The sequence below is a fragment of the Phalacrocorax carbo genome, chromosome 14, assembly GCF_963921805.1.
Source record: "Phalacrocorax carbo chromosome 14, bPhaCar2.1, whole genome shotgun sequence".
In the NCBI taxonomy this organism is placed as follows: Eukaryota; Metazoa; Chordata; class Aves; order Suliformes; family Phalacrocoracidae; genus Phalacrocorax; species Phalacrocorax carbo.
The window spans coordinates 9,470,386-9,493,901 of NC_087526.1; the positions used below are offsets into that span (position 1 = coordinate 9,470,386).

General features: G+C 49.1%; 1 protein-coding gene across 1 annotated transcript; it reads right to left on the reverse strand.

The window, feature by feature from the left end:
* Positions 1–3,373: 3,373 nt before the first annotated feature.
* On the reverse strand, positions 3,374–9,326 carry BPIFB2 (BPI fold containing family B member 2). The gene is made up of 16 exons (XM_064465334.1): positions 9,305–9,326; positions 8,585–8,701; positions 8,220–8,319; positions 7,782–7,886; positions 7,478–7,615; positions 7,006–7,051; positions 6,682–6,742; positions 6,327–6,418; positions 6,042–6,218; positions 5,649–5,690; positions 5,357–5,521; positions 5,001–5,068; positions 4,318–4,363; positions 3,908–3,971; positions 3,727–3,803; positions 3,374–3,442 (listed from the first exon to the last, which is right to left on the reverse strand). Exons 1-16 carry the CDS (start codon positions 9,324–9,326, stop codon positions 3,374–3,376), a joined length of 1,389 nt encoding a protein of 462 aa, XP_064321404.1.
* Positions 9,327–23,516: the final 14,190 nt, after the last annotated feature.

The window sequence follows — 23,516 nt, forward strand, 5'->3', positions numbered from 1 at the left end:
AAGTGAAGTCCTCTCATGCATCTGGAAATGGCTTTTCCTCCCAGGCCCCAGCTTCTGTCACATCGTTTATTGCACGGGAAGAAGCAGAGGAGCCTTTTCAAAAGGAAAGGGCAGCAGCTCCTCAGTATAACTCATTACTTCTGCATCTCATAAATCTAGTGCTTTGAATTGCTGGTGGGTTCAGGAGTAAATCCAGAGAAGAAAACTGCAGGTTGGAATTCATAGGAGCTGTGACAATCCTGTCCACTGTGAAAAAACCACTAAGCAGTCATTTTCCAGCATGCCAGCACCCCAACACACTGAAAAATCTCTTTATGGGTGAGTGGCAGGAGCAGGGTGTGATGGGCTGGCTGCTCTGCCTGGGCTGTGTGGGACTTTGGTCTCTCCAGCCCTTGCTCCAGGAATGTCCCTTGTAAAGCTTCATCCCTCTGCTGACACATAGGGGCTGGCGAAGGGACTCATCTCTGTTTCTCAAGCATTTGAACCATCTGGCTGTCCTGTGTGTGCCTCTGGCAAGGGAAGCAGTGCATCCTGTGGGAGCCTGGGATAATGCCCAGGAAAACTATAGATTTTGTTTATGCCAAAGTTGCTACTACAAATGCTTTTTTCATCATCTCTTTTTCCAGGTGAACCCAAAGTGACTGCTTGGGACAACACTGTCTCCCACAGCTTTTTCATAGAGAGCTGTGGCTCATGGCTTAGACAGGTGTACTCTTTGCCAGGTTAAAAACTGGCTGGATGGCCGAGCCCAGAGAGCTGTGGTGAACAGAGCTAAATCCAGTTGGCGCCGGTCATCAGCAGCGTTGCCCAGAGCTTGGTTTTGGGGTCGGTCTTGTTTAATATCTTTATCAATGATCTGGACGAGGGGATTGAGCGTGCCCTCAGTACGTTTGCAGATGGCACCAAATTGGGTGGCAGTGTCGATCTGCTCGAGGGTAGGAAGGGGTCTGCAGAGGGGTGTCGACAGGCTGGATTGATGGACCAAGGCCAATTGCGTGAGGTTTAACAAGGCCAAGTGCCGGGTCCTGCACTTGGTTCACAACCCCAGGCAAGGCTACAGGCTTGGGGAAGAGTGCCTGGAAAGCTGTTGGGTGAGGAAGGACCTGGGGCTGTTGGTTGACAGCCAGCTGAGCATGAGCCAGCAGTGCCCAGGTGGCCAAAGAGTCCAACAGCATCTGGCTTGTGTCAGCACTGGTGTGGCCAGCAGGAGCCGGGCAGGGATGGGGCCCCTGTGCTCGGCCCCGGTGAGGCCAACCTTGAATCCTGTGTTCAGTTTTGGGCCCCTCGGGACAAGAAGGACATTGAGGTGCTGGAGCGTGTCCAGAGAAGGGCAGCGGAGCTGGGGCAGGGTCTGGAGCACAAGTCTGATGAGGAGCGGCTGAGGGGGCTGGGGGTGTTTAGCCTGGAGAAGAGGAGGCTGAGGGGAGACCTTATTGCTCTCTGCAAGTACCTGAAAGGAGGTTGCAGCGACGTGGGTGTTGGTCTCTTCCCCCACGTTACTAGTGATAAGACAAGAGGAAATGGCCTCAAGCTGTGTCAGGGGAGGTTTAGATTGGATATTAGGAAAAATGTCTTCACTGAAAGAGTGGTCGGGCACGGGAACAGGCTGCCCAGAGAGGTGGTGGATTCACCATCCCTGGAGATGTTCAAAAACTGTGTAACGTGGCACCTGGAGACATGGTTTAGGTGGCCGTGGTGGTGGTGGGTTGATGGTTGGACTTGATGATCTTAGAGGTCTTTTCCAAATGGAATGATTCTATGGTTCTAACACTCCTGCAGGTGCTGGTGGGGTCGGTAAATGGGGTGATGGGGGGAGCAGCAGAAGACCCCAGCTCTCTAGCGTAAGCCAGCTCTGCCCCAAGCCTGCACCTGGTCCCAGGTCGGATGTGTGGCACTGGGAGTCGAGGTGTGCAGCTCCCATAACCACAGCCCTACACCAGAGATGCAGAGCTATGCAGTAAAGTCTAAAGCCAGAATAGCCACTGGTAAATAAATATATATTTTACTACTGTAGCTTATTCTATTTGGCAAACTGGTTTAAGATATATTAGTCAAAGAATAATGGTTGCAGCTCTACCAGGAAATTTTTATTAGAAGCAGTTCCCGCTATTGCCAGCTTTGGGCATTAAAATCATTAGTCAGGTCCCCAAGCTGGGCATATAAACCTCCAGGGTTTTTTACTCCTTATAATAAATCAACTTGGCTTGTTGTGTTTGCTTTCCTATTTCTGAGTCTCTAAAATATGAGGTTTTGCAGTGCTTTTCATCAGGTCCAGAGACTAGAAACGATGTGTATAGCTGTTGCAAGTGAAAGCAGAGGTATATGTAATTAATATGGTTTCGTGGGCATCATCCCTGCAGAGGTTACGTGAGAGCCACACAGGCAGCAGTAAGGGTGCTCTTCCTGGGCACTGGCACAGCGATGCACTCACCCTGTCCAGAGGCAGCTGCCAACAGCACCCGCCGATGGAGCGACTCGGGCGGCTTTAGGATCTGTGTTACGAGTCCACCCTTCCATTTCAGACTCTCAAGTCTGTTGTGTTGGGTGGTTTTTTTTTTTTCCACCCCTTTAATTTGCTGAACAACCTCTTGAGCATGGAGACGCGTCTGGTCAGTGGGAAAGAGCATACCAATGTCGACAAACGCAGCCACCGGCACCCTTGGGCGGGCGCCTGCCGAGCCAGTGCGTGGCACTGTCTGTACGTGTGCAGTTATGTTTCATTCAGCATTTTCTCTGTCATGAGCTTTGTCAGAAGTATAGTTTTGAAAATAAGATTGCCTTCAAGTCTAAAATTAGAAACCATGGTGCAGACTAATTTCTCTCCCCTCCCCTTCTTTCTGACCTAGGGAAAACCGCCAGCCATAATGTTCCCATAGTAACACGAGAAATGGAGGAAAAGCAGATAAAAGAGCTCTTGTTGGTAGGGGCCGTGTCATTCTGTAGCTGAGAGGCACAGGGCTACTTTGCATCCTTGTAAATTAGTGGAATTTTCATGCTCCTTTAATTAAATGTAAAGTCTGGACTTCTGTACTGGTACCAGTTCTTAGCAAGACAAAATCTGTCTTTTTAGATACAAATCGTTGAGGGGAAAAAAGTCAGTAGTCATACAGAAAATGCAGTATGAAAGAGAAATGTTTAATTAAGGTATGGAACATTGTTACAATCCATCCTCTTTGTGCAACAAAAATACCAAGAGCAGGACTGGAAAGGAAAGCTGTTAGTGCAATGCTGTTGTTATCCTAAATCTGAGAAAGTGTTGTTTTAGTAAGGCAAGAAAGATGATTTTCAGCATTTCAAGCAGTGACAAAACATAAAGCATGATTTCAGAGTTGACAGAACAATTTTGCCACAGTTTTACTCTGGACATCAGACTTCAGCCCACAGTAGTCTTCTCTCCAGTCCTCGCCTGTAGCTCAAGGTTGCAGGGGATCAAGACATAGTCCTAAGCAAGGGGAGGAACAAGGGCTGAGCAAGGTGCCTCTGTGGCTCACACCAGCCTGCACAGGGCTCTCTGCAGGCCAGTGGTTCCTCCAACACAGCTATTGCTCATCTCAGTGGGGTTAGAGAGGAACTATGTCTATTTAAAGTGATGAAACTTGGTTCTGCGGGTTAACAGGGCTAAAGGAGGAAGGTCTGATTTATTTTGGAGCCAGGAGGTAAGCATCGCTCCTGGGTTCCCTTTAAATCAAACACAGCAGGGAGCAATTTAAATGTCTTCTTTCTTACCTTGTGAATCATGACTTTGACGTCGGTGTAGGTAAAGCTGGAGACATGGGGCAGGAATACACCTTCACTCAGGACCACTAGGGGAAAAAAAAAAAGAGGGAAAGTTACCACGTGGGTGCTGCCTTCATCCTCATCATGTATCCTGTGTGGCAGCACTGCTGCAAAACTACTGACTCCTCACCGTTCATCTGAGCTGGTACCTCCTCACGGATTGTGGGCAAAAATAACTCCTCCAGTAAGGCAGCCTGCCAAAGGGAAATCCATGGTCAGCTCGCTTATGGCATGACTCTACAGCAGAAGGAGAGGGGCAGCGACCAGCAAGAGAGGGGTCCTGATGCTCATTGCACCTTTCCTAATCCTGCATGGACCTGCCTCTGCCTTCTGCAGGGTGCAGTGAGCGCCCGAAGTAAATATTTCCCTGCTGCTAACCAACCCCAGGATGGTTTAGGGCAGTCTAAGCTGGCTGGTGGAGCTGTTAGAGGATGGTGCTAAGGCATGGCCTGTTGCATTCAGCAAGTCACAGCAGCATGGTTTAAGGAGGGGATGTGACTGCCCTTGGTCACTAGTGGGGTGTGCAGCTGGGGCACCTACCGGTACGGGGCCCACGTCAGAGGCAGCCAGGCTGAGCTCAATATCCCTGGAAAACAAACAGTGGCACAGAAACTGCTTGTAATAAGTTGTAATGAGCAGTGACTTTCATGTTCACCTGAACGCCACGGCTGAGTTCAGGGCCAAGCCCACAGTGAACTTGGTGCCTGGGTACATCTGAGCAGGTGGCTGAAGCCTGACTTTCCCCCGGGCACAGCAGCAAGGGCTTGAGGACATTTTGGACCCCAGGACCCAGGTTGAACAGCTTTCGTGGGGCCCCACTGAAACGGGCAGGCTGTGATGGGGGTGAGCGGGCTGTGGGGCCAGGGTCTGGAGCGATGGGCACACTGGAGCCCCTCCAGCAGTGGGCTGTGTTTGCAGATGGGGTAGTTGAGCGTGTACTTTCCCCGGCAGTGGTGCCAGCGGTGCAGCAGGAACAGGGAGAAGCAGAAGGTGTTAGCGTGTGCTGGTTGCCTGCGTACATCTGTGCTGAATGTAGGGTGCAATTTCCACTTTTCTCTCCAATGATGTTACTGGAGCCTCACTATTTCCCCCAAGATAGAGCTACCTGTGCAGTGCCCAAACCATAAAAGCTAATAAACTCCCCAGACCGCTTTCCCTCTCCTTTCCCTGCTGTGACTAGGGCGTGTCTCCTTAAGGACTCAGAGCATAGCTGGGTTCATTACTCTATCGTTGCTGCAGAGATCGTCATCCTCGTGTCGGCGACGCTAAGGAGGAGTCCTGCAGACATATCCTGCAAGGGGAAAAGAGAGGGCAGGATCAGAGTGAGCAAATGGTCCCACTTCAGCTTTGAATAGTGAGATGCAATGAACGCATCCGTGTGCTGCCACCCGCAAAGTGCTCCTCACGCCCTGCTTTATGCAACAGAGGCAAACACTGCTTGGGGCTGTGAGCGCTGTGGCAGGTGAAGGCTCAATCAGCCCCCTGCAACAGCTGCCATTGGGCCGGGCCTTGGAGCAAAGGGCATTGCCCATGTGCAGCTCGGGCACGCTCACAGGGCACACTCACAGGGCACACTCACCACGTTCACACTCAGGAAGCTCTGGAAAGCTGGCAAGCCTGCCCCGACATGGACGGTGAGGAAGAGCTTCAGCGCTGCCTTGCCTTCCTCCAGCACCACCCGAGGTGAGCTCCTGAACACAGCTTGCAGGATTACTGGTAGGTCCTCCTGGAAGAGGGAGCCCATCTGCCAAGGGAGGAGGGTTATTTCTGGGCACCGCAGCATCCCCTACGCCCCCGGGGTAGTGGGCAGGAGGCCGGGGTCGCTGCCCGAGCTGGGGCTGTGCCTCTTGGAGCAAGCAATGGCAACAAACCTGAGTAAGCTTCTGTGCCGCGGTGGCGGTGGTCAGTGGGCTCTGAAAGACAAAGCACAGCTTGTGATCCGACTGGTGGCTGCTTGGGGCTGCTGCTCTGGGGCTCATGCACCGCAGGGCTGTGCAGACCCCGCGGTGAGCGCTGAGCACAGGTATGCGCAGGAGCCTTCCTGCATGCCAGGATGTGCCAGGAGCAGCATTCTGGTTACTCCTCGTGGCAAATTCTCTATTCATTGTTAGACCAGCGATATTTTTGGGACCCTGGGGGTGAGGGGTTGTGACTCCCACAGGCACTGTCATTTCTTCGCAGGACGCATGGCTCCTCCAAGCCATTTGTGGGGCAGGGCCGTCTCTCCAAATGCATATTTTCTACTCCTTCCTTGCTCTACTCACCGGGATGGTCATGTTGAAGGCTCCAGCCATTTCCAGGGCAAAGAAGAGACTGGTGTAGAAGTGCTCAGAGAAAGCCAGGGTGAAGTGGGAAGGGCTGGAGCTCGCTGGCTCAGGCATGCTGAATGGCACAGGGCTGACTGGCAGGGGGATTGCCACCCCTGCCACCTGGAAAGTCGTCTGCGGGGACATGGGCAAGGAAAGGCGTTTGAGGCATGTGCCACTGGGAGGAAGCAGCTCTCCCAAAGCCTGTAGCTGGGCTGTGAGTGGTGGAAAATGAGGACTTACTTGCAAGGATATGGTGATTCCCTGCTTGGAGAACACAGGTGCAGCCAGGGGCAGGTACTGGACCTGGCAGCTTGGCATGATGGGGAACTGAGCTGCAAACCAAGCAGAGGGATGCTCAGAAAGAGGAGGGGAGCAGTGACGGCAGGCTGGGTCTGGGAAGCGTCTGGGTTTCCCGAGTAACGAGGCAGGGAAAGAGAGCCAGGTGGTCAGAGCAGGTTCCCAGGGAGATGACGGCAGCAGAGCCGTTGCTGCTGGGTTTCTGCTGCAGGGTGGGAGCCCACCCCATCTCATGACCTGCTCCAAAATGAGCCCTGAAGCCCTTAGTCTGTGACAAGACTGAAAACCAAATGCTCACCTGTCAGAGACATCAGATGTTCATTTGGCAAAAGCAGTAATTTGGAGACTTCCAGGCAAATCTGTGGAATAAAGAACAAAAAGAGAGGTGCTGGATGAACAGGGGGGTCTGCTGGCATCAGGCATCCCCTGAACACCTCTGGCATGGGCATCCCCATCAGCTGGACATGCAGCAGCCACGAGACAGGGGATGGCAGCATTCAGTGACCACAGGGCTGCAAGGGAGACCTGGCAAAGCACCAGGTTGACTTAAAGTGCCCTAATTCTTACAGAACTGTACAACTCTGTCTTCGCCTGTCTCATGCCTTTACAAACTTTATCTTACCTTATCGACATTAATCTGCTTGTCCACATCTGAACTAGAGGACTCACTGGACGAAAACAACAGAACAGAAGTTAGGTGAGAACCAGCCAAGGGTAGGTAAGCATCTTTTATCTGACCCAAAAGGCATCCAGAGACAGTATTACCATTATTTTCTAACCCCTATTAAGTTAGGATTACAATTCAGAATCCTAAAATGCTGAAGAATTGCTGTTGGACTTGCATTAAAAAAGTTCCTTCCACACTCCAGTCCCTTATGAGAGAATGAAACTCTCTTAAAAAGGGGGAAAGGAACCCTACAAGCACAAGAAAGTTCCTCCTGTGAAGATAAAGTTTTTGTGTTAACCTTTGTAAACTTTTAGGGCAGTGAGCAAATCTTAGTTGTACCACCTTCCTGCCTATCAATGCTTGTGCCTCAGTTTCTTCTCTCACCCCCTTATCCAGATCCCACAACAAGGAAAACTGTGGGGTTGACCTTTCCAACTCCTCAGTGCTCTGCATCTCCTCCAAGGTGGGTTTGCAGGCAGAGGTCACTAGTTCCAGGTTCCCTTCAGGGTTCATTTCTACGTGGATGTCCGCCAGAATGGACAGTCTCATCACCTTGGTGGTTGAGCTGTGCCAGGGGAAAAGAGGTGGAGGCTGGAGTGTGGGCACTGCTCCCGGTCCCACTAGCCCCAGCCCCCCCCCACCCCCACAGGCAGACAGCGAGTGCTGGATGTGGCCCCATAGCTCCATCAGGGAGCTTGGGCTGCTTCCAGCCCCACAGCCCTAGCACTCACGGGGCAGGCGTGATGCCAAGGTCCACGTCGATGCTCAGCCGCAGCCCGGTGTCAGGGATGAGGGACAGAGACAGCTCAGCAACTTTGACAGAGTTAATTTGGTTCCTGCTGGAGGAGAAATGAAGGTGTCAGGAGACTGGCACAGACTGATGTGCAATCCCTGTCTGCTCTCACAGTGGGCAAACCCCAAAAGTCCATAAGATCTGCACAGTGCACAGATAAATCAGTGCTCTGATGGTGGCACCATGGCTGCTGCCCTTAGAACCCAAAGGAGGAGCCAGGAACTCGTTTCTAAACTCTGCCAAACAGCCATGTTGATCTCCATGAGGATTTTTGCCCTCTCTGGAAAAATGTCTTTTCTGATGATATTCAGAACTCTCCAGCTAAACACCAGCATGAACCAGTGGTATGGTGGCAAAGCCTGGGCTGCAGACTCACCTGCTGGGCTTTGGGGAGCCGAGAAACAGGTCTGGGACTGTTGGGGCCATTAGATCCTGCCTGAGGACTGACTCTGTCTGTAGCTTTGAAACTTCAGCAACTGAAAGAGGGCAGATATTTTATGAGACCCTCTGGAGCCTGTGGTCTGATGCACAGAGATGGACAGACTGAAATCTGTCCAGGTGACACACTTCCATTCTATACTAAACCCCCCTGTTACTAACTATAGAAAGGGGATGATGAAAGTGAGCTGATTAATGGCATAAATTTCTGGTGACAGTGTTTGATATTTCATCGCTGGACTGAAAGATGCTGCTGCCTCCCCTCCCTGCTGAAGGCATGGGAGGTACGGGGTCCAGACTTACTGTAGCTCAGTCCTGATGGGGTGAGGATGCCCCCACAGTCGGGTGACCTGGTGGTCTGTGCAGGGACGAGGAGGCTTAGGAGGATGCTCAGGGTGCGGAGCTTCGCCATGCCAGCGCCTGGAAGAGGAGGGCACCCGCAGCAGCCCGGTCAGAGCGGCATGGCCTTGGCCCAGCCACCGAGGCACTGAGCCATGCTCAGGAGCCATGGATCTGCTCCCGGGTCTGGTTTGTGGTCCTGAGCTTGTCAGCTTTTGTACAATAACAAGGCACAGCTCTCATGTGGAGCCTGGGGATGTAAAAACACTAACAGAAGGCTCAGCTTTGAAAGCTCCCTGCAAGTCTGTAAGCTGCAGTGGTGCTTGCAGCAGTATCATACCTGCTGAAGAGCACATAATGGCCTACTACTGGTATAAAACTAGCAAATAAACAGGAGTTAAAAGTAATTGAGGAATAAATGGAAGTTATGGAGGAGGCTAAAACCAGATAAAAAGGTGAAAGTGTTATCTGTCTCTCCGAAAAACCTTTGGGAATTGTTTATAATGCTGTTACAATATTAAGAAAACAAGTAATTCAGAAAGTTTAACTTGCAGAAAACATACATATTTATATCAGTCTTTGCAGAAAGTGGACTCTGATGAGAACCGATCCTTACAGAGACACATCAAAGTAAGTACAAGCAACGCCTATATCAAGCTATTCACTTTACAAATACATCTTTACCTTTCCTGGCTGGTCTTCTCATTCTTCTAACTCAGTTCGTTTCTTGCTGTGGCCACACCAAGGAATTATGCTGGCTTTATATATCTTCACAACTAAGGCTGATGGGGCAGAAATTGGCAGAGAGGGATGGAAACCAGGACATTGGGTGGACCCTTTGTTTTATATACCATTTTTATTGTTTCCCCATATACTTGATTACATTGGCTGTTGACCTAGTGAGGTGAAATATTGAATAGCAGGTGCTGGGGCAGCTTGCCTTCATCGTGTTGTTACTGAGGAGCACAAAGAACGGTCTCAGGATGGAGGGTGCCAAGAAATCAAACACTGTTAGAAAGCGAACATCAGTTTCTTTGCTCTGCAGCCATGCTTTCTTCTGAACACCACAGGGATGGCCACCACCCTGTCCACACCAGCAAGATGCTGCTGTGGTTTGTGTTGCTCTCCCAGATGGGCAGCTCAGGACAGATGGAATGAGACCTGCATGTGTTGTGCTGCAGGTCTTGGCAATTCATCAAGCATGCCCTCCATTTCCATCAGGCCTGGGTAAGTCTGTTAAAGGCAACAGGAGGGTTTCTGTTGGGTTCAGTGAGTTTTAGATTGGACAGAAGATCAATTTTTTTTTTAAGGTATCTCCTCTAACCTCTGGAATGGCCCACATGCAATAATTTCTTCCTCTCTTTAACCCATTCCCAAATAAAAGCCACTAGCAATATTTATTACAACTGGTAGAAAAAATGGTGGGTGATGTCCACCCTCTTTGCTAATGTCTCTACAAGCAGTGAAAGTGTTCATGGAAGGGAGTCAGAGTCCCGCTCCTTCCTCTGCTTGGGGTCCATTGTGTTCTCCTGGCTTCCTTTTGGCCTGGAGGACAGAGTGTGGACTACCTGCAAATGCCATGTAAGTGCATCCTCCATGGTCTCACCCAGCTCTCCTTTGCACTCTGTGTTCTGACTTTTCCCCACCCCTGATATTTGTGATTTCAGCTTTGAGGCATGACCAGTCTTCCAGAGAGGGTTGAATTGCCCATTTCGGTCTGAATCCCTTGGCAATAGGATAAAGGGTTCAGCTCTTGTTGAAACACCTGCTGCCTGGGGAGGCAGCCATTGTCCTTTGTGCATTGCCGAAGTGAGTTATTGGGTGCTGGTTCCAGGTGCATCTTGACACGTTCAGAGCCTTTGGCTCTCACCAGCGCTGTGTTGCTTTCCTTCTCAGCGTGACAGAGAAATGCCAAGAAAAGCAGAGTTTCAGCCACATTGTGCATTTCCATTGAAGACATCCAAATAGCAGTGTCAAGAGAAAATATGAAGATGTATGTCTAGCAGCCTACCAAGGGACAGCAGGATTTACACATCTACACTGATGTATGCAGCCCATTTAGAGGCTAGAAATGTGTTCAGAAAAGTAAATCCATTGAGAAAGCTGTAACCTGCAGATGAGTCCCCTGGGGCTGTGGGAAGCATTTTGTGGCATCTGACATGAGTAGGGACATGGACGCAACCTAGAAAAGTCTCTGAGAAATATGTCTTTGCTGTGTTTTAGAGCAGTGGTTGGAAATTTGCCCCGCTAGGCCTTGTTTCAGAGTAGGTAATATCAGCAGCTCTTCCCGAAGCAGTACTAGAGATTTATCTGTGGAGCGTTACTGTCATTGACAGCAGTGTAAGGGTCGGGATAAGCTGCCGGGGTCAGACGCCACCGTGGTGCTTAGCCATGGATTTTTCTCCTCCTGAAGACCTGTTCTGGACCTGATGATCCCTGTGGAGGCTTAATTACATGTCAGCTTATAGCATAATGACTGATCAAGTTACTAGCACAAAGGTATCTTTCTGGCATGGTACATTCCTTATCAGGAGTTATCTATAAATCTTACACTCCTGTTAGGTAAGATGTAAATCTCCTTGTCTGGGCTTAGCAGAGAGCCAACGAGTACAGCACTGGGAGGGAGGTGATGGCAGATTAAACCTCATGACATGTTTTATACAGAAATAAAGAGAGAAATAAATTGCTTGGTGCTGCAGAATCCCGCTATGGTGAACTCCTAGAGCTGGGTCCTGCTGGGTGGGGTACCTGTGAGGGGATGGGTGAGGACACCATGGTGACCACTAGCCCCAGCTCAGGCAGGGCTGGTGCATGAGCAGCCACAGCACCAGCAGCAGCATGGGCAGACCGGAGGAGAGTTTCAAACACCCTGTCTGCACTCTGGTGGGGTGCACGTCTCTCCCATGGCAGGACACAGGGGAGAGAAGCCTGTTCGCTGGGCAGGTGACAGTTCTCAGCCTTACTCCAACCCTGCTGAAATCAGTAAGATCATTACTGAGACTATCACGATTTGCAGTAGGTTGTCCACCAGCTGACCCCATATCATCCCCCAGCATTTACACAGGCTCCACGAACCGTTGAGGAGTGAGAGCCACTCATCCCAAGAGTTGTAGTTACACAGTTACCTCCAAAAGCAAAACTTATCATTACATGTGTTAGGTTTCTCCTCACTCCCACTTCTCTCTGTACCATGTAATTAAACAGATCAGGTTTTTCTCTTTTGGACTTGATGTGCGAGTCTCCATTGGCTCTTCATGGGTGTTGAGCAAGAGCACTGGCTTCAGCCTGCTTGGAGCACATGCCTGACGCATGAGACTCAATGGCTTACATAGACTTTCAAATTTATTAGTGAAATTATTTGTATTGGCAGATGTCAGAAAAACTCAGGAATTAGGTTACATCATGGTCATTATCCAACCCTTTCATTCTTTTGTTTTTTCCTCTTTCTCGGTCAGGATTTATGTATGGGCTGTTTCTTGCCTCTCTCCAGGAGATCAGTGCAACCTCAGGGCAACCTCAGGGGACTCTCCACTGGGGAAGAACTGGGTGAGGTGATGGCAGGGCCTTCCCTGCAGGAGTCCCCGTCATGGCAAGGTGCAGCAGCTCACATCATTTCCTGCTGGTGCAAGCAAGACGTGGGAGGCCAAGCTGGTGCAGACTGGTGGAGTCGTGTCCATAGTCTGTGGGGAGGCTTGTCATGCCTCATGCCACTGCCATGGCCAACAGCTGTGAGCTCTCCTGTCACTCCTGGGGCCAGGGCTCAGGGTGGCCCCGAGACCCAGCTGGCCATGTACTCCATCAGGCAGGCCCAGCCCCTTCTCTATGGCAGGTTTCAGGCATCATGAGCAGCTCTGGTGACTGCGGAAGAGGAAGGCTTAGCACCCTGCTTGGGTACCAACCATGGGGCAGGTGGTGCATGATGCAGGCATGTCCTGATGGGGCTGCTCTCACATGTTCAGACACTGGAATTTTGGGGACCGATTCTTGTATTCAGGCTGTGTTTTGGCTAGTGGAGCTCTGCCAGACTTGCACGGAGCCCTGCTTGCTTTCCTCTAGTGTGAATGCAGTGTTTAGCCCCTGACATGTGGTTTGGGAACAGTCTCCAGCTCGTTGTCTGTCTCTGCTTGTTGAAACCCACACACTCCTGTAAACCTCTGCCACCTCTGGAGCTCTGAAGCAGCTGTACTGGATTGGAAGGTGTCAAGGATTTGGTGCATTTTATTCCTTTGTGGCTGGCTGGTACGGTTGGGAGTTGCTGATGGCCGAGAGCTGTCATCAGGACTGATCTTGGAACAACCGACCACAGTAAGTGCTCAGTCACGTTACTGTCTGTGTATGGACGTGAGTCTGTCTGTCCACACAGACAAGCGGGCAGTGGTGCACCGGCTGCGTCATGGCAGGGAAACCAGCTTTCGCTGCTGCAGAGCTTGCATCCCCAAGCACATCCCCAGCTGCTGAGTGCTGCTGGCCAGGCAGGCTCCAGGCACTGCCCTTAATCTGCAGCAGGAGCTGCTTCCTTGCTGTCTGCACATCCCACGTGGGATGCTGCAAGCAGGACCTCACAGCTGTGACACCCTGACGTGGGCACATGGGTTGTCTCGACGGTGTGCAGTACGTTAAGGCGGGAACCTGAAAATGTGCCCCATATCTCATGTCTAAAATGGCAATGCCTGCACAGAAAGTGCCTGCCAAGCTCCAGCCGCTACCCGGGGATAGCAAAGACTACTGGTAATCCAAATTTACAGCATGCGAAGAGTCCTGATGATGCCTCTGTGTGTTGGAATGGGAATATGTTAATAAAGATGTTTTATAGGTCACGGTGGAGGGTGCTGAGTCCTCTCACCCTCCAGCACAGGCTTCTCCCTGGGGGTTTTGTGCTAAACTCCTTGTCTTGTGCAAACCTTCCAGTGGTGTCCACTGCCCCGAACAAGAGTGATGTTCTACAGAAAATGGCAGAGGAAGCTGCAAAAAAAAGAAAAGGCAGCGCCAGACCCATCAAAGGCATCTCGGGGTGAGTGATGATCAGCAGCATTACACCACGAGCCTGAACCTGGGAATGAGAAAATAAAAGCAGAAGGTTGGGAAGTGTCAGCCTGGAGGCAGAAATGAATCACTCCCCACTAACAAGTGTGATATTAAAGCCGGTGATTTTCTGCATGGTTGTGTCTACAAATACATGGAGAAACTATAACTTAAAGGCAACAAAGCGCATCAGCTCTTGATTCAGCGCTGGCTGGGGACTGCTGCAGTGGCTCTGCGGCATCAGGTGGGGTTTTCTCTCAAAGCCAGGGGTGCCTGGCTTTTGTCAATAATATCCTGAGGGAGCTGCAGCATTTCTGGGGTATCAGAGCTGGCCATCCTTCCCACAGATTTGTTCTGGGTGAAAGCACGGAGGCGTTTTGAACACTGAAATATTTTTTTTCCAATTTTTTTCAAAAGTAGGCTGTGCAATCTTTTTGTTAGTAAGAAACATTTTTCTAAATTTAAAAGTAGCTTTAAATGGAAAATTTAAACAAGAAGTGGAAGAATAAAGATCGTGATGGCAGTATCAGTGGTAGGTGACTGATGTAAGCAGCCTGACTGGCTTCTCTGTGGGCTCCTTTTCCCCAGCTCTTTTCCTCTGTTTTTTTCGCACAAGCTAAAAGTGAAAGCTCTCTGTCCCCTGGTGATATCGCTGCTGCTCTTGCTGGGCTCGGGGGTCTTCACGGTCGTCTTGGTCCCAGTGACCATCGCTGGGAAAGGTGAACAGGAGCCGGCACTCATGGGGTAGAGCTCCTGGTGGGGCTGGGGTGGGCTCGCTTGCTCCTGGGGGTTTGCCCTGCAGTGATCGAGCTTTGCTCTGAGCAGCTTTATAGGAGGAAACATGGGAATTGCTCTGGCCGCAAACCTGACATCCAGCAGCTGGCTGTGGCGGGACACCACCGGCATCCCCAGGTTCAGCTGCAGGAACTGTCACATGGCTCTCGTTAGTGTTAAAACCAGCCTCCCCAGCAGATGAGTCCCAAAGGACAACACTGAAGGTTTGCTGATACTAATAATTGCTGAGAGGCAGGTAACAACATTGTTAAATCTTTTAGTCTCCAGGCGCAGGTTTCTACAGAACACAAATACTTTTCACTGATCATTCTTTTTTCCACTAAGAAAACCAAAATCTTTTATGGACAAATTCTGACCAGCTCTATCAGTGTTATTCCATGTAGTGTTCTTTGGCATCAGACCTCATTCTAGTATTGTACTCTTGGGATATCAGAGCTTCTGGCATGGAAACCTTCAGCTTTGTTTAAAGCCAGAAGATGGCATTCTTGAGAAAAGGTTTGTAAAGACTTCTATTAGACATTATTAGATGTCTAATAGACATCTTCTATTAGACATTAGGCATATTTTGGCTTAATCCATACCAGATAGGTTTCTTTAGGGCTTGCTTTTCTTGCTTTTTGATCTTTAGTAAATAATTATTGCTATGTGCATAATGGCTGTGTCGGCTGATGTGTTGTCTCTGCCCAGCATGCTGCCCAAAGTCATGAACAAGTTTCTGGACAACACCCTTCAGAAAGTGCTGCCAGCTCTGGTAAGTCTGATCCTCCTCCCATCCTTGTTTCTTTGACACCATCTCCTACTCTTCCTCACTGTACTGTAACAGGTTTCACGGTTTTGCCACACAAAGGAGCTTGCAGGCTGGTAAGAGGGAGCATTTCAAGCAACTACTGGTTTTATGCAGTCAATATCTGCAGCAAAGGCACTGTCACTGCCTAAAGCCTCCTCGTCCCAGCCTGGTGGTTAGAGATACAATGCTTGGACAGAGCCGATCTCAATGCTGAGCATGCTTTTTCCTAAGGGCTTGTCAAAGGGCAGGCTTGCAGCCTCTTAACGTGTGTCATAAAGTTGGTCTGCTTTAGTTGGATACCTGTGGGGTTCTGGCCCTGTTCTTTGCTCAGCTCTGCAAAGGTAACATGGCTGCTGGTCCCCAGTGCCGCCACCAGCAGAGTGTGACAGTCCATGGGCTGCTGGGAAAGCCACACGCTGCATTTTTGGAATTTGCATTTTTGGAATGCATTTTTGGAATGCACACCTGTGCATTTTTGGAAGAAACCTTTGCTGTCTCTGCATGATGTTTTTACAGTTTATTCTAACAGCTATTTAAAAATAGATGGGGGGTTAATGTGACATAATCCAGCTGACCCAAAACCTGTTTGGGTTTTTTTGCTCTTTAAGTTTGAAGAGCTGAACTTGGTTCAGGATGGAGAAAATGCTCTTGGTGGGAAGCAGCCCATTCCCGGAGGGAGGCTGGCGGAGCCACGGCACCTCTGGTGCAAGGGAGAGGTTTAGTGGAGGCCAAGATCTGGGTGAGGAGTTTGCTGAGGACAACAGGACAGCTCGCCAGGGGGCCGATGGAGGCAAATGATGCTGTGCCTTTCCTCTCCCTGCAGTCTGCCTCGGGTGGCTTTGGCTTCCTCCTCCCTCAGGATGTTTGATGTGAGTTGGGCAGTCTGCGCTGTGCGTGGGGCTGGGGTTGACACTGTGAATGTCCGCACTGGCAGCTTGTGTAATGTGGTACCACGAATTCACTCCCCAGAGCCCCATCCTCCTGCTTTCATTGTCAGTAACAGATTTGTTAAAAAAACCCCAAAACTCAAAACAAAAGTGATTGCTGAGGATCGAAGTATTATTTCAAGGAAAAACAAATTACAAATCAACTGCCAAAACCATTTTCCCACAGGCATGAATGCTCTGGAAGGGGTCCCTGCTCGTAATGCACTGTGTTCATTCCTGGAAGAGTTTTGGCCACGAGTAACTTTCGCCAGTGCGGCATTGTTGGGTGGGAGTGTGGGCTGGGCTGCTCTGTGGCCATGTGTGCTGGATGTTCAATCCCCTCATCTCCCTCTAATCCTGATGCTGGTGTAGAGATGCCTGGGAGGGCGAGTGCCTGGGGCTTATGTGGTTAACATACGGGCTGGCTGCGGCAGGGCTCTGGGCTGCAAGGAGGGTGCCTGGCACTGACTGCAGGTCAGATAGCAGAGTGCTGCTGGGGCTTGGAACGGGCTCATCTGGGAGTGTTTTCGTGGAAATTTAGAATTTCTCAAATGTTCCCATTCTGCTCGGGGAGACCTTTGCAATCCTCCTGTGAGGGAAGAAGGCACTGGATGAATTGCTGGGGTGAGCCTGGTGGACGCGGCTGCTGGCAGGCAGAGCAATGGGCAGTTTAGACCACTTCTCTCTGTTTCAGGAACTTCCACTGAAAAGAGTTTTGGCAGATATTATTCATGTGGCTTATGTGCCATTAATCAACAGTAAGCATGGCTAAGGCTTCATCTGAGGATTTGCTATCTGCATGGGGTAAATAGTTCTCATTTCTTTTCCTATAGATTGTTATGGGTTTTCTTGGAAATGGCATTGCCTGGCTGACCTTGTATGCTTTTCATGCCCTCGAGGCTCTGAGTGATTCTACCAGGAAAATCTCTTTCTGGCTGGGGCTGTACTGGGGGGATTTGCAGTGGGAGCTGGAGGAAGGCAATGTCTTCTGGCTGGGGCTGCAGCACACCCCCTCCTTCACAGGCAGCAGAGATCTGCTCTCACAGAATAGATTCACTGCAAAGTATACAGGCTTCTCCTCTGAAGCCTCTTTGAACATATTTCCTGTCCTCAAAATCAAAAACACTTGCCATGAACAACTGGGAACAGTTTTCAAAAGATTGCCATTCTGAAGTGTCCAAAAATTGACAAGTCCCTCTTTGCCATGCCTGAAAACAGCCAGAGTGTCAGTAAAAACTGCCACCCTGGAACATCAATTTACCTGCTTAACTTTTACGGAAAGTATGCCAAAAGCAGAAATTTTATTCATGTTAACATGCACAAAACCAGGAATTTCAGCCCTGCCAATTTTCCTTCTGAGTGTTCCCCAAAACCCTTGCCAGACCTTTGGCAGGTGTGGCTAGGCAGGCAGCATGAGGGCAGGCAGGCAGGGAAGCGCCAGAGATGCTGGCAGCACCTGCCACAGCTGGAGCACCTCTGACAGTATCTCCCCCTCATTCCAGGGGTGCTGCATGGAGGGTCCCCCTGCCTGAACTGCTGGGCATCACCTACCATCAGGCAAACATCAGTGGGTTCAAAGTAGGCACTGAGAGGCTTACTCACATGGTGGTTTTGCTGTACCCTGGGTCATCCCTGGAGTTAGTGCTGCTCGCCCATCACATCTGAGCACGGAAGCAACTGCTAAATGCTATCTGTGTGCTTTTTATTTTTAAATCTGCAGAATTCTCTAGTGCTGGACGTGCCCATCATGGAGACTTGAGGCACAGGGAGGTACGGCTGCAACATACCCCTGCTGTGAAGACCCAGCAGGATAGGGCGGGAGAGGGAGCAGCGAGGGTGCTGGAGTTCCTGGGGCATTTCTTCCTCTTTCCTTGACTTTTCAATAGTTTGACTTCATAAGCTGAAATAAAAAGACCCCATCACCCCATGACAAGACTCTGGCCTGCTGTGCATCTAGTGGGGCCAGCTTGGCATGTCTGGGCAGAGGTCATATTTCTTGAAAGGACTGGTACCTAAGTAAATCACATTTGCAACATTGCATTAGTGTGCTGCAGGCAGCAGCGTGGGCTGCCATTGGGGTGCACCACACACATCTCCTGCAGGAGGGGGTGCAGAAAGGGGACCGCCCTGCTCTTGGGGTGCATGTGCTGCGAGAGGAGGGGAGTGTATCTGCGGTTGTGTGCGGGGGATTAGGACTGCTCGGAATGAGTTAGAAACAGGCATTTAGACATTTCCATGGGTTTATTAATATTTCAGAAATGCCTAGGATTGTGTTTTATCGGCTGCATTGCTGATATTGATCCCAAGTGTATAGTTCACAGATTGCTGGATAATTACCTGTCATTAGTAAGTCAATAAACAGCTTTGATCCTGATTTCATCAAGCCAACATGATTTGAACATTTTTTCCTAGTGACAGGTAGCTGGTACAGAATTAAGGGTATCTTTGAAAAGATCATTGTGTTTTTAACGCATTGTCCCCAAGAAAACCTCTCTGTGAGGCAGGCTTTGAGAACTCTGTTTGTTTTCTTGTGTGCACTGCTAGACCCAGCAGGCATTTGTTCTGCAATGTGTGTAAGGAATTGTCCTCATGCGGAGTCCTAAGCAATGAGGGAAGCAGCCATAAAACCAGCTCCCCATGAGGACTGGTGTTCATGGTGCCTTCTCTCTTCATTTCAGTGCAAACCTTGTCAATGCCAAGCTCATTTTTTAAAGAGATTTCCCTTATTGCTCTTGCATTAGCTAATAAACAATCAAACAGTTTGAGTCTGAATTCCCTTAAGAAGAACAAAAATGAATCAAAATATCTGTATGTAGCTCTCCTAGGAGAAATCAAGGGTGGAAATCTCAGGGGGCACCTAGTTAATTTTTCATGAAACAACCACATTGTCAAGCTGCACTATCACTTAACTGGTAGTTGATGCCCTGGGGCACTTGGTGGAGGTGCAGGCAACAGCGTTGTCCTCTGGAGCTGCACATGCACCCCAGCAACCCTGATCCCCCCAGCAGTGGGGAATGTACCAGCCTCTCACCGTTAACGGTCCCAGAGGAATGAAAGTGCAAATCAAGACTGCTCTGGCTCAGGGGTCCCCGCAGAGGCGGTTTGTCAGGCAGAAGAGCCTTGTCTGGATGATGCCATCAAGGAGAGAGCAGAGCAGAACCATCTCCCTTTTCAACCAGGCCTAACACATTTCACTTTTTCTGCCCTGGCCGGAACCTACTGCCCTCGTGCTAATGTCAAGATCTCTAACCTATGCTCTGGGGGTTATGTCCCTCTTTACTGACTCCCCTTAGGTCTCAGCTTCCAGGTGATCCGAGAAGTGTCTGTTCGCATGAGTCCTATTGTTCTCTCTTTGACCAGGTCTGCTCTGGTTTACTCTGCATTTCTGTCCTCACGCAGTGATTTGGCTTTGTGTTCTTGGTGCTTTGAAAGTTGCTTTAGCAAGACCTAAACCTCTTTATGGGAATCTGCTTTGGTTTATCTAAAGTATTTAGTTGTCAGAGACCTCTGCATTCAGCAACAGCTGGCGAGAGGCCACGTTTCTGTCATGCCTGTAAGGTCACTGCTCAGAAGCTATTCTCTGCAGTGCCAAAGTGCCCCTTTATTGTGTACTGACCATTATCAGGTCTGTCTTTATGGTAATTCAGGTTTCCTATTGTGATTACCCAAAATGTAAACTGATTCAGGAGGGATGATAACATAATACCATCTTGTTAACACTCTCTTCCACCTTATCAAATGTCATGATCTACCTGTGACAGCAAGGCTTTGTGCTTTGCAGGTGCCTGGCTGCTCAGGTTGCAGGGAGAGTGACAACTCCTTACGTACTTTGACACCTTTGCCATCCCTTCCTTGGCCCTTAGCTAGGATATTTTTCAAAGCCAGAATTAATGTATGACAAAAGCTGGCTAATCTGCTGGAAATGTGTATTTCCACATTTGCAGAAAGTATTAACTCTGAGCAAACATTTTTCTGGACTATTATCCTTCAGAGCTGAGAAGCAGGCCATCCACCCCTTGCACTGAAGAGCACATCAGGGGAGTGAATAGTTTGCTGCTATCCCCTTGGCCAATGCATCCTCCCCTCCACCATGGACAGCCTTCGCTGTGCACATCGGGACATGATCCGCACATAGGGGTTGCGTTTGGTCTGTTGCCCACAGAGGAAGATTTTCTTGTCTGTGAAAAGCTGCTGCTCTGGTGCAGCTCAAGGCATCAGTTCTATGTATCCATGTGGTGCTGGTGATCGGGACGAGGATGGAGTGAAAGGGAAAAAGCCAGCGTGGCTGTGGATACACATTATGTGTTCACCCAGCAGAAATTTTTCTCCTTTTCTCCTGTCTGTAGCAGTAAATTATCTGGCAGTAAATGAGCCATGATGGACCAGGTGAGACACAATTTTTCAGTGTGAAAGAACCTGGCCAGAAATCTGAGAGGACAGGAGCCTGGACGGAAGACCTGGGCAGTTAGAGCACATTTGTTGCAAGGGAAGGTGTGGCAGGGAGGCCACATTTCTTGATAGGCCAACACTGTGATCAACAGTCCCTCCAGGTCTTCAAAATGATCCAGAGCCAACAAGCTCTAGCTTGGGAGTTCCCTGGCTTCATGGCCAATGGCATCACCTTCTCTGTGGTATCTCCTCATGACAGTGCATCCCACCTCCAGTCTTCCTGGAGTGCTCTGAGACAGAGGTGATGGACCTGGAAATAATGGCATGCCAGTTAGATTGGTGCAGCATTTCTGAATCAGATGGTGTCTCTCCAAAGAGTCTATCAGCTCAGGGTAACCATAAAGCTGTGACACCCAATTGATACACCTTATCATGGTGTCACTATTCCTTCCCATTTCAATACCTCCTTTTCCTCAATTATCAAATGGATTATGAGCCATTCAGGTTACTGGACAGGCGCTGTTGGATTTGATAAATGTTGGGTAAGGTCACAGTCTGTAGGCGCGTTGGAATGGGAACACTGGGCATGGCCTGCTGGCCTGGACAGTGAATACCTGGCTCTGTTACTATCTCCATGTTCTGCCTACACTGAGAAAGGTGCTGCCTGGTCCTTCATTTATCACCTATAACATGTGGCGCATCCCCACTGCATGGACTTACTGTGAGGGTAAAGTGCTCAGTATTGCAGCACTGAGAACTGTAAAAGTACTTAACAGCAAGAGGTGGCCAGTATTTTGGCAAATTTTTCAGCCAAAATCTCAGTTTTATTTGGAAAAAAAAGGCATTTTATCAGGGCATGACTTCTCAGGGATGTCCACATCTTGACGTGAGAGCAAGCCCAAAAGGCTGCTGCTGATGTACTAAACCAGGCAGCAGTGTGCAGACTGGCAGCCAGAGCTGGCCGAGCCTGCCTCTGTACCTACAGGTTGTTGCTCAATGATTTACTTAACTCCTAACGTCTCTAGGGAAATATTTGCAGTGGAAGTCATCAGAAACCATATAGTCATTGTTTTGTTCCCCACCAATTATTCTGGATGTGCTTGATGACATTGCTTGCCTCTTTCCTGCTGTAAAGCTCTATATATGAGGATGCTTGATGCAGGTCATCTTCAGAAAGGAACATCAGCTAGCGAGATCCTCACGCTCAAGGGCTTGGTCAGGTAAGAGCAAACTTATTCCTCAAAAAGTGTGTTCTTAGCTTCTGCTTCTGCAAACCTGAATGCTTCCAGAAGAGAATTCCTAATGTTCATTTAGGAGTATTGACTTTTTAACAAAAATTGTTATTCTTGCTTGCTGCCTGCCTGAATCATGCCCCGAACAAAATGTGCAACGGCTTTCACTATAAGTTTCCTAAGAACAGACATGCGTGTTCATTGTATTTGCAGTCCTTGAAGAAGAAAGGATATTTCATGGTTTTTCATAAACAATTATCACTTAAATTATTTTTGGTATAACTCTGTTATCTGAGATAGATTTCTACCTAGGGTGAATTAGACCTCTCACACTTGTTTTGATCCCTTTTTGATGTGCTATTTACATTTAAATAGATTTGGGGCAATGAAGTTCATTATGGTTCTTAAAAAAAAAAGCTACTTCAAATTGGAGGTCCCACAAAAATATTTCAGTCACACTGAAACTTCAAAAATTATATTCTCCTTCTTACAATTTTAGCAAAAGGTGCTTTTATGCAGAGAGAAGCCTCATATGTTTGATGTTTGTGTGGAGATCATGACATTCAGACAAAGAGATGCTCTCCTTACAAGGCATGTTGGTGTATTTGTCCCGTGTAGATGTCATTGCTTTTCTTTCCATGACTATTGTCCTGTTTTCCCATCACCGGGGATACAGGATCTTGTTTCTTGGAGAAATTCCCACCCAGAACAGATGTGCCCCAGATTGTCCAGATCTGTCACCAACACTGGTCACCGGCACTGAGGGACTAAAACAGGAACAACCAAACCACCACTTGCTTTCCACTTGGCTGCTGTCACGGTCGGTCTTTGGAGCAACTGTTGTTGAAGTTCTGGTTCGTCCTGCAGGAAAGTGCCATCACAAGTTTTACTGTGCCCACCAGTATGGTGAGGAGGCAGGAGAGGTGCCAGCAGCTTCCTCTCTGATTTTGTCTTCCCTGACAGTCATTCCTCTTTTTTTTTTCCCCTCCATCCTCTTCTTTCCTACCCCCACTGGCTTGTGCTCACTGTCCCAACATTTCACTGATGGCAATCACTTTCCACAGTTATCAGGACCAAAGATGTCTGCTTCCCGGGCCATTTTGCTCCTCTGCAGCCTGCTGATCGCTTCACAAAGTCTTGGAATCACGTCCTCAGTTGCCAAAGCGGATGCAGATACTAAGTGTATGGAAGACACAGGATTTATCTTTTTTTTTTTTGAGACCAGTTCTGCTCTTTCTGTCTCTTGACCATGCTCAGAAAATCAGAAGCTGGTCCAGATCTGTTCAGCAGTAGTGGTAATGCTGATAATTTGCATTTATAAAGCACTTTGGAGATGGCACTTCAGATACTTTACAGTGACTGGTGCCACCACCCTTTGTAAAAAGAGGGAAATACAGGGACAGTGGAGGGGAAGGAACAGCCAGACTGACACAGTATGCAAGTGTGCTGAGTCCACATAGCTCACAGTGACCTCTCATCCTTTTTTTCAGATGTTAAACATTCACTAGCCAAACGTGACTTCCAGAAGGTCCTTGGCAACCTGCTTAGTGGTCACCTTGAAAAAGTTAATGATCTTGATGGGCTCCTTGGTAGAGATGGTGCTGTTAGCAGTCCCCCTCACGGAGATAGTGTTGTTGGTGATCTCCTTCACACACATCTTGTTGATGGTCTCCTTGATGATGTCGTTGATAATTTCATTGGCAAAGATGGTCTCATTGGCAATCTTCTTGGTGGAAATAGCGGAG

What these genes read in the sequence shown, in the direction of transcription:
- BPIFB2 (XM_064465334.1), bottom strand. Translation starts at nt 9,326, where the DNA reads ATGAGAAGACCAGCCAGGAAAG. An exon ending in ACATCTGATGTCTCTGACAG is followed by an intron (nt 6,419 to 6,681) that starts GTGAGCATTTGG and finishes CTTGGTTTGCAG; the next exon opens with CTCAGTTCCCCATCATGCCA. An exon ending in GAATCACCATATCCTTGCAA is followed by an intron (nt 6,219 to 6,326) that starts GTAAGTCCTCAT and finishes ATGTCCCCGCAG; the next exon opens with ACGACTTTCCAGGTGGCAGG.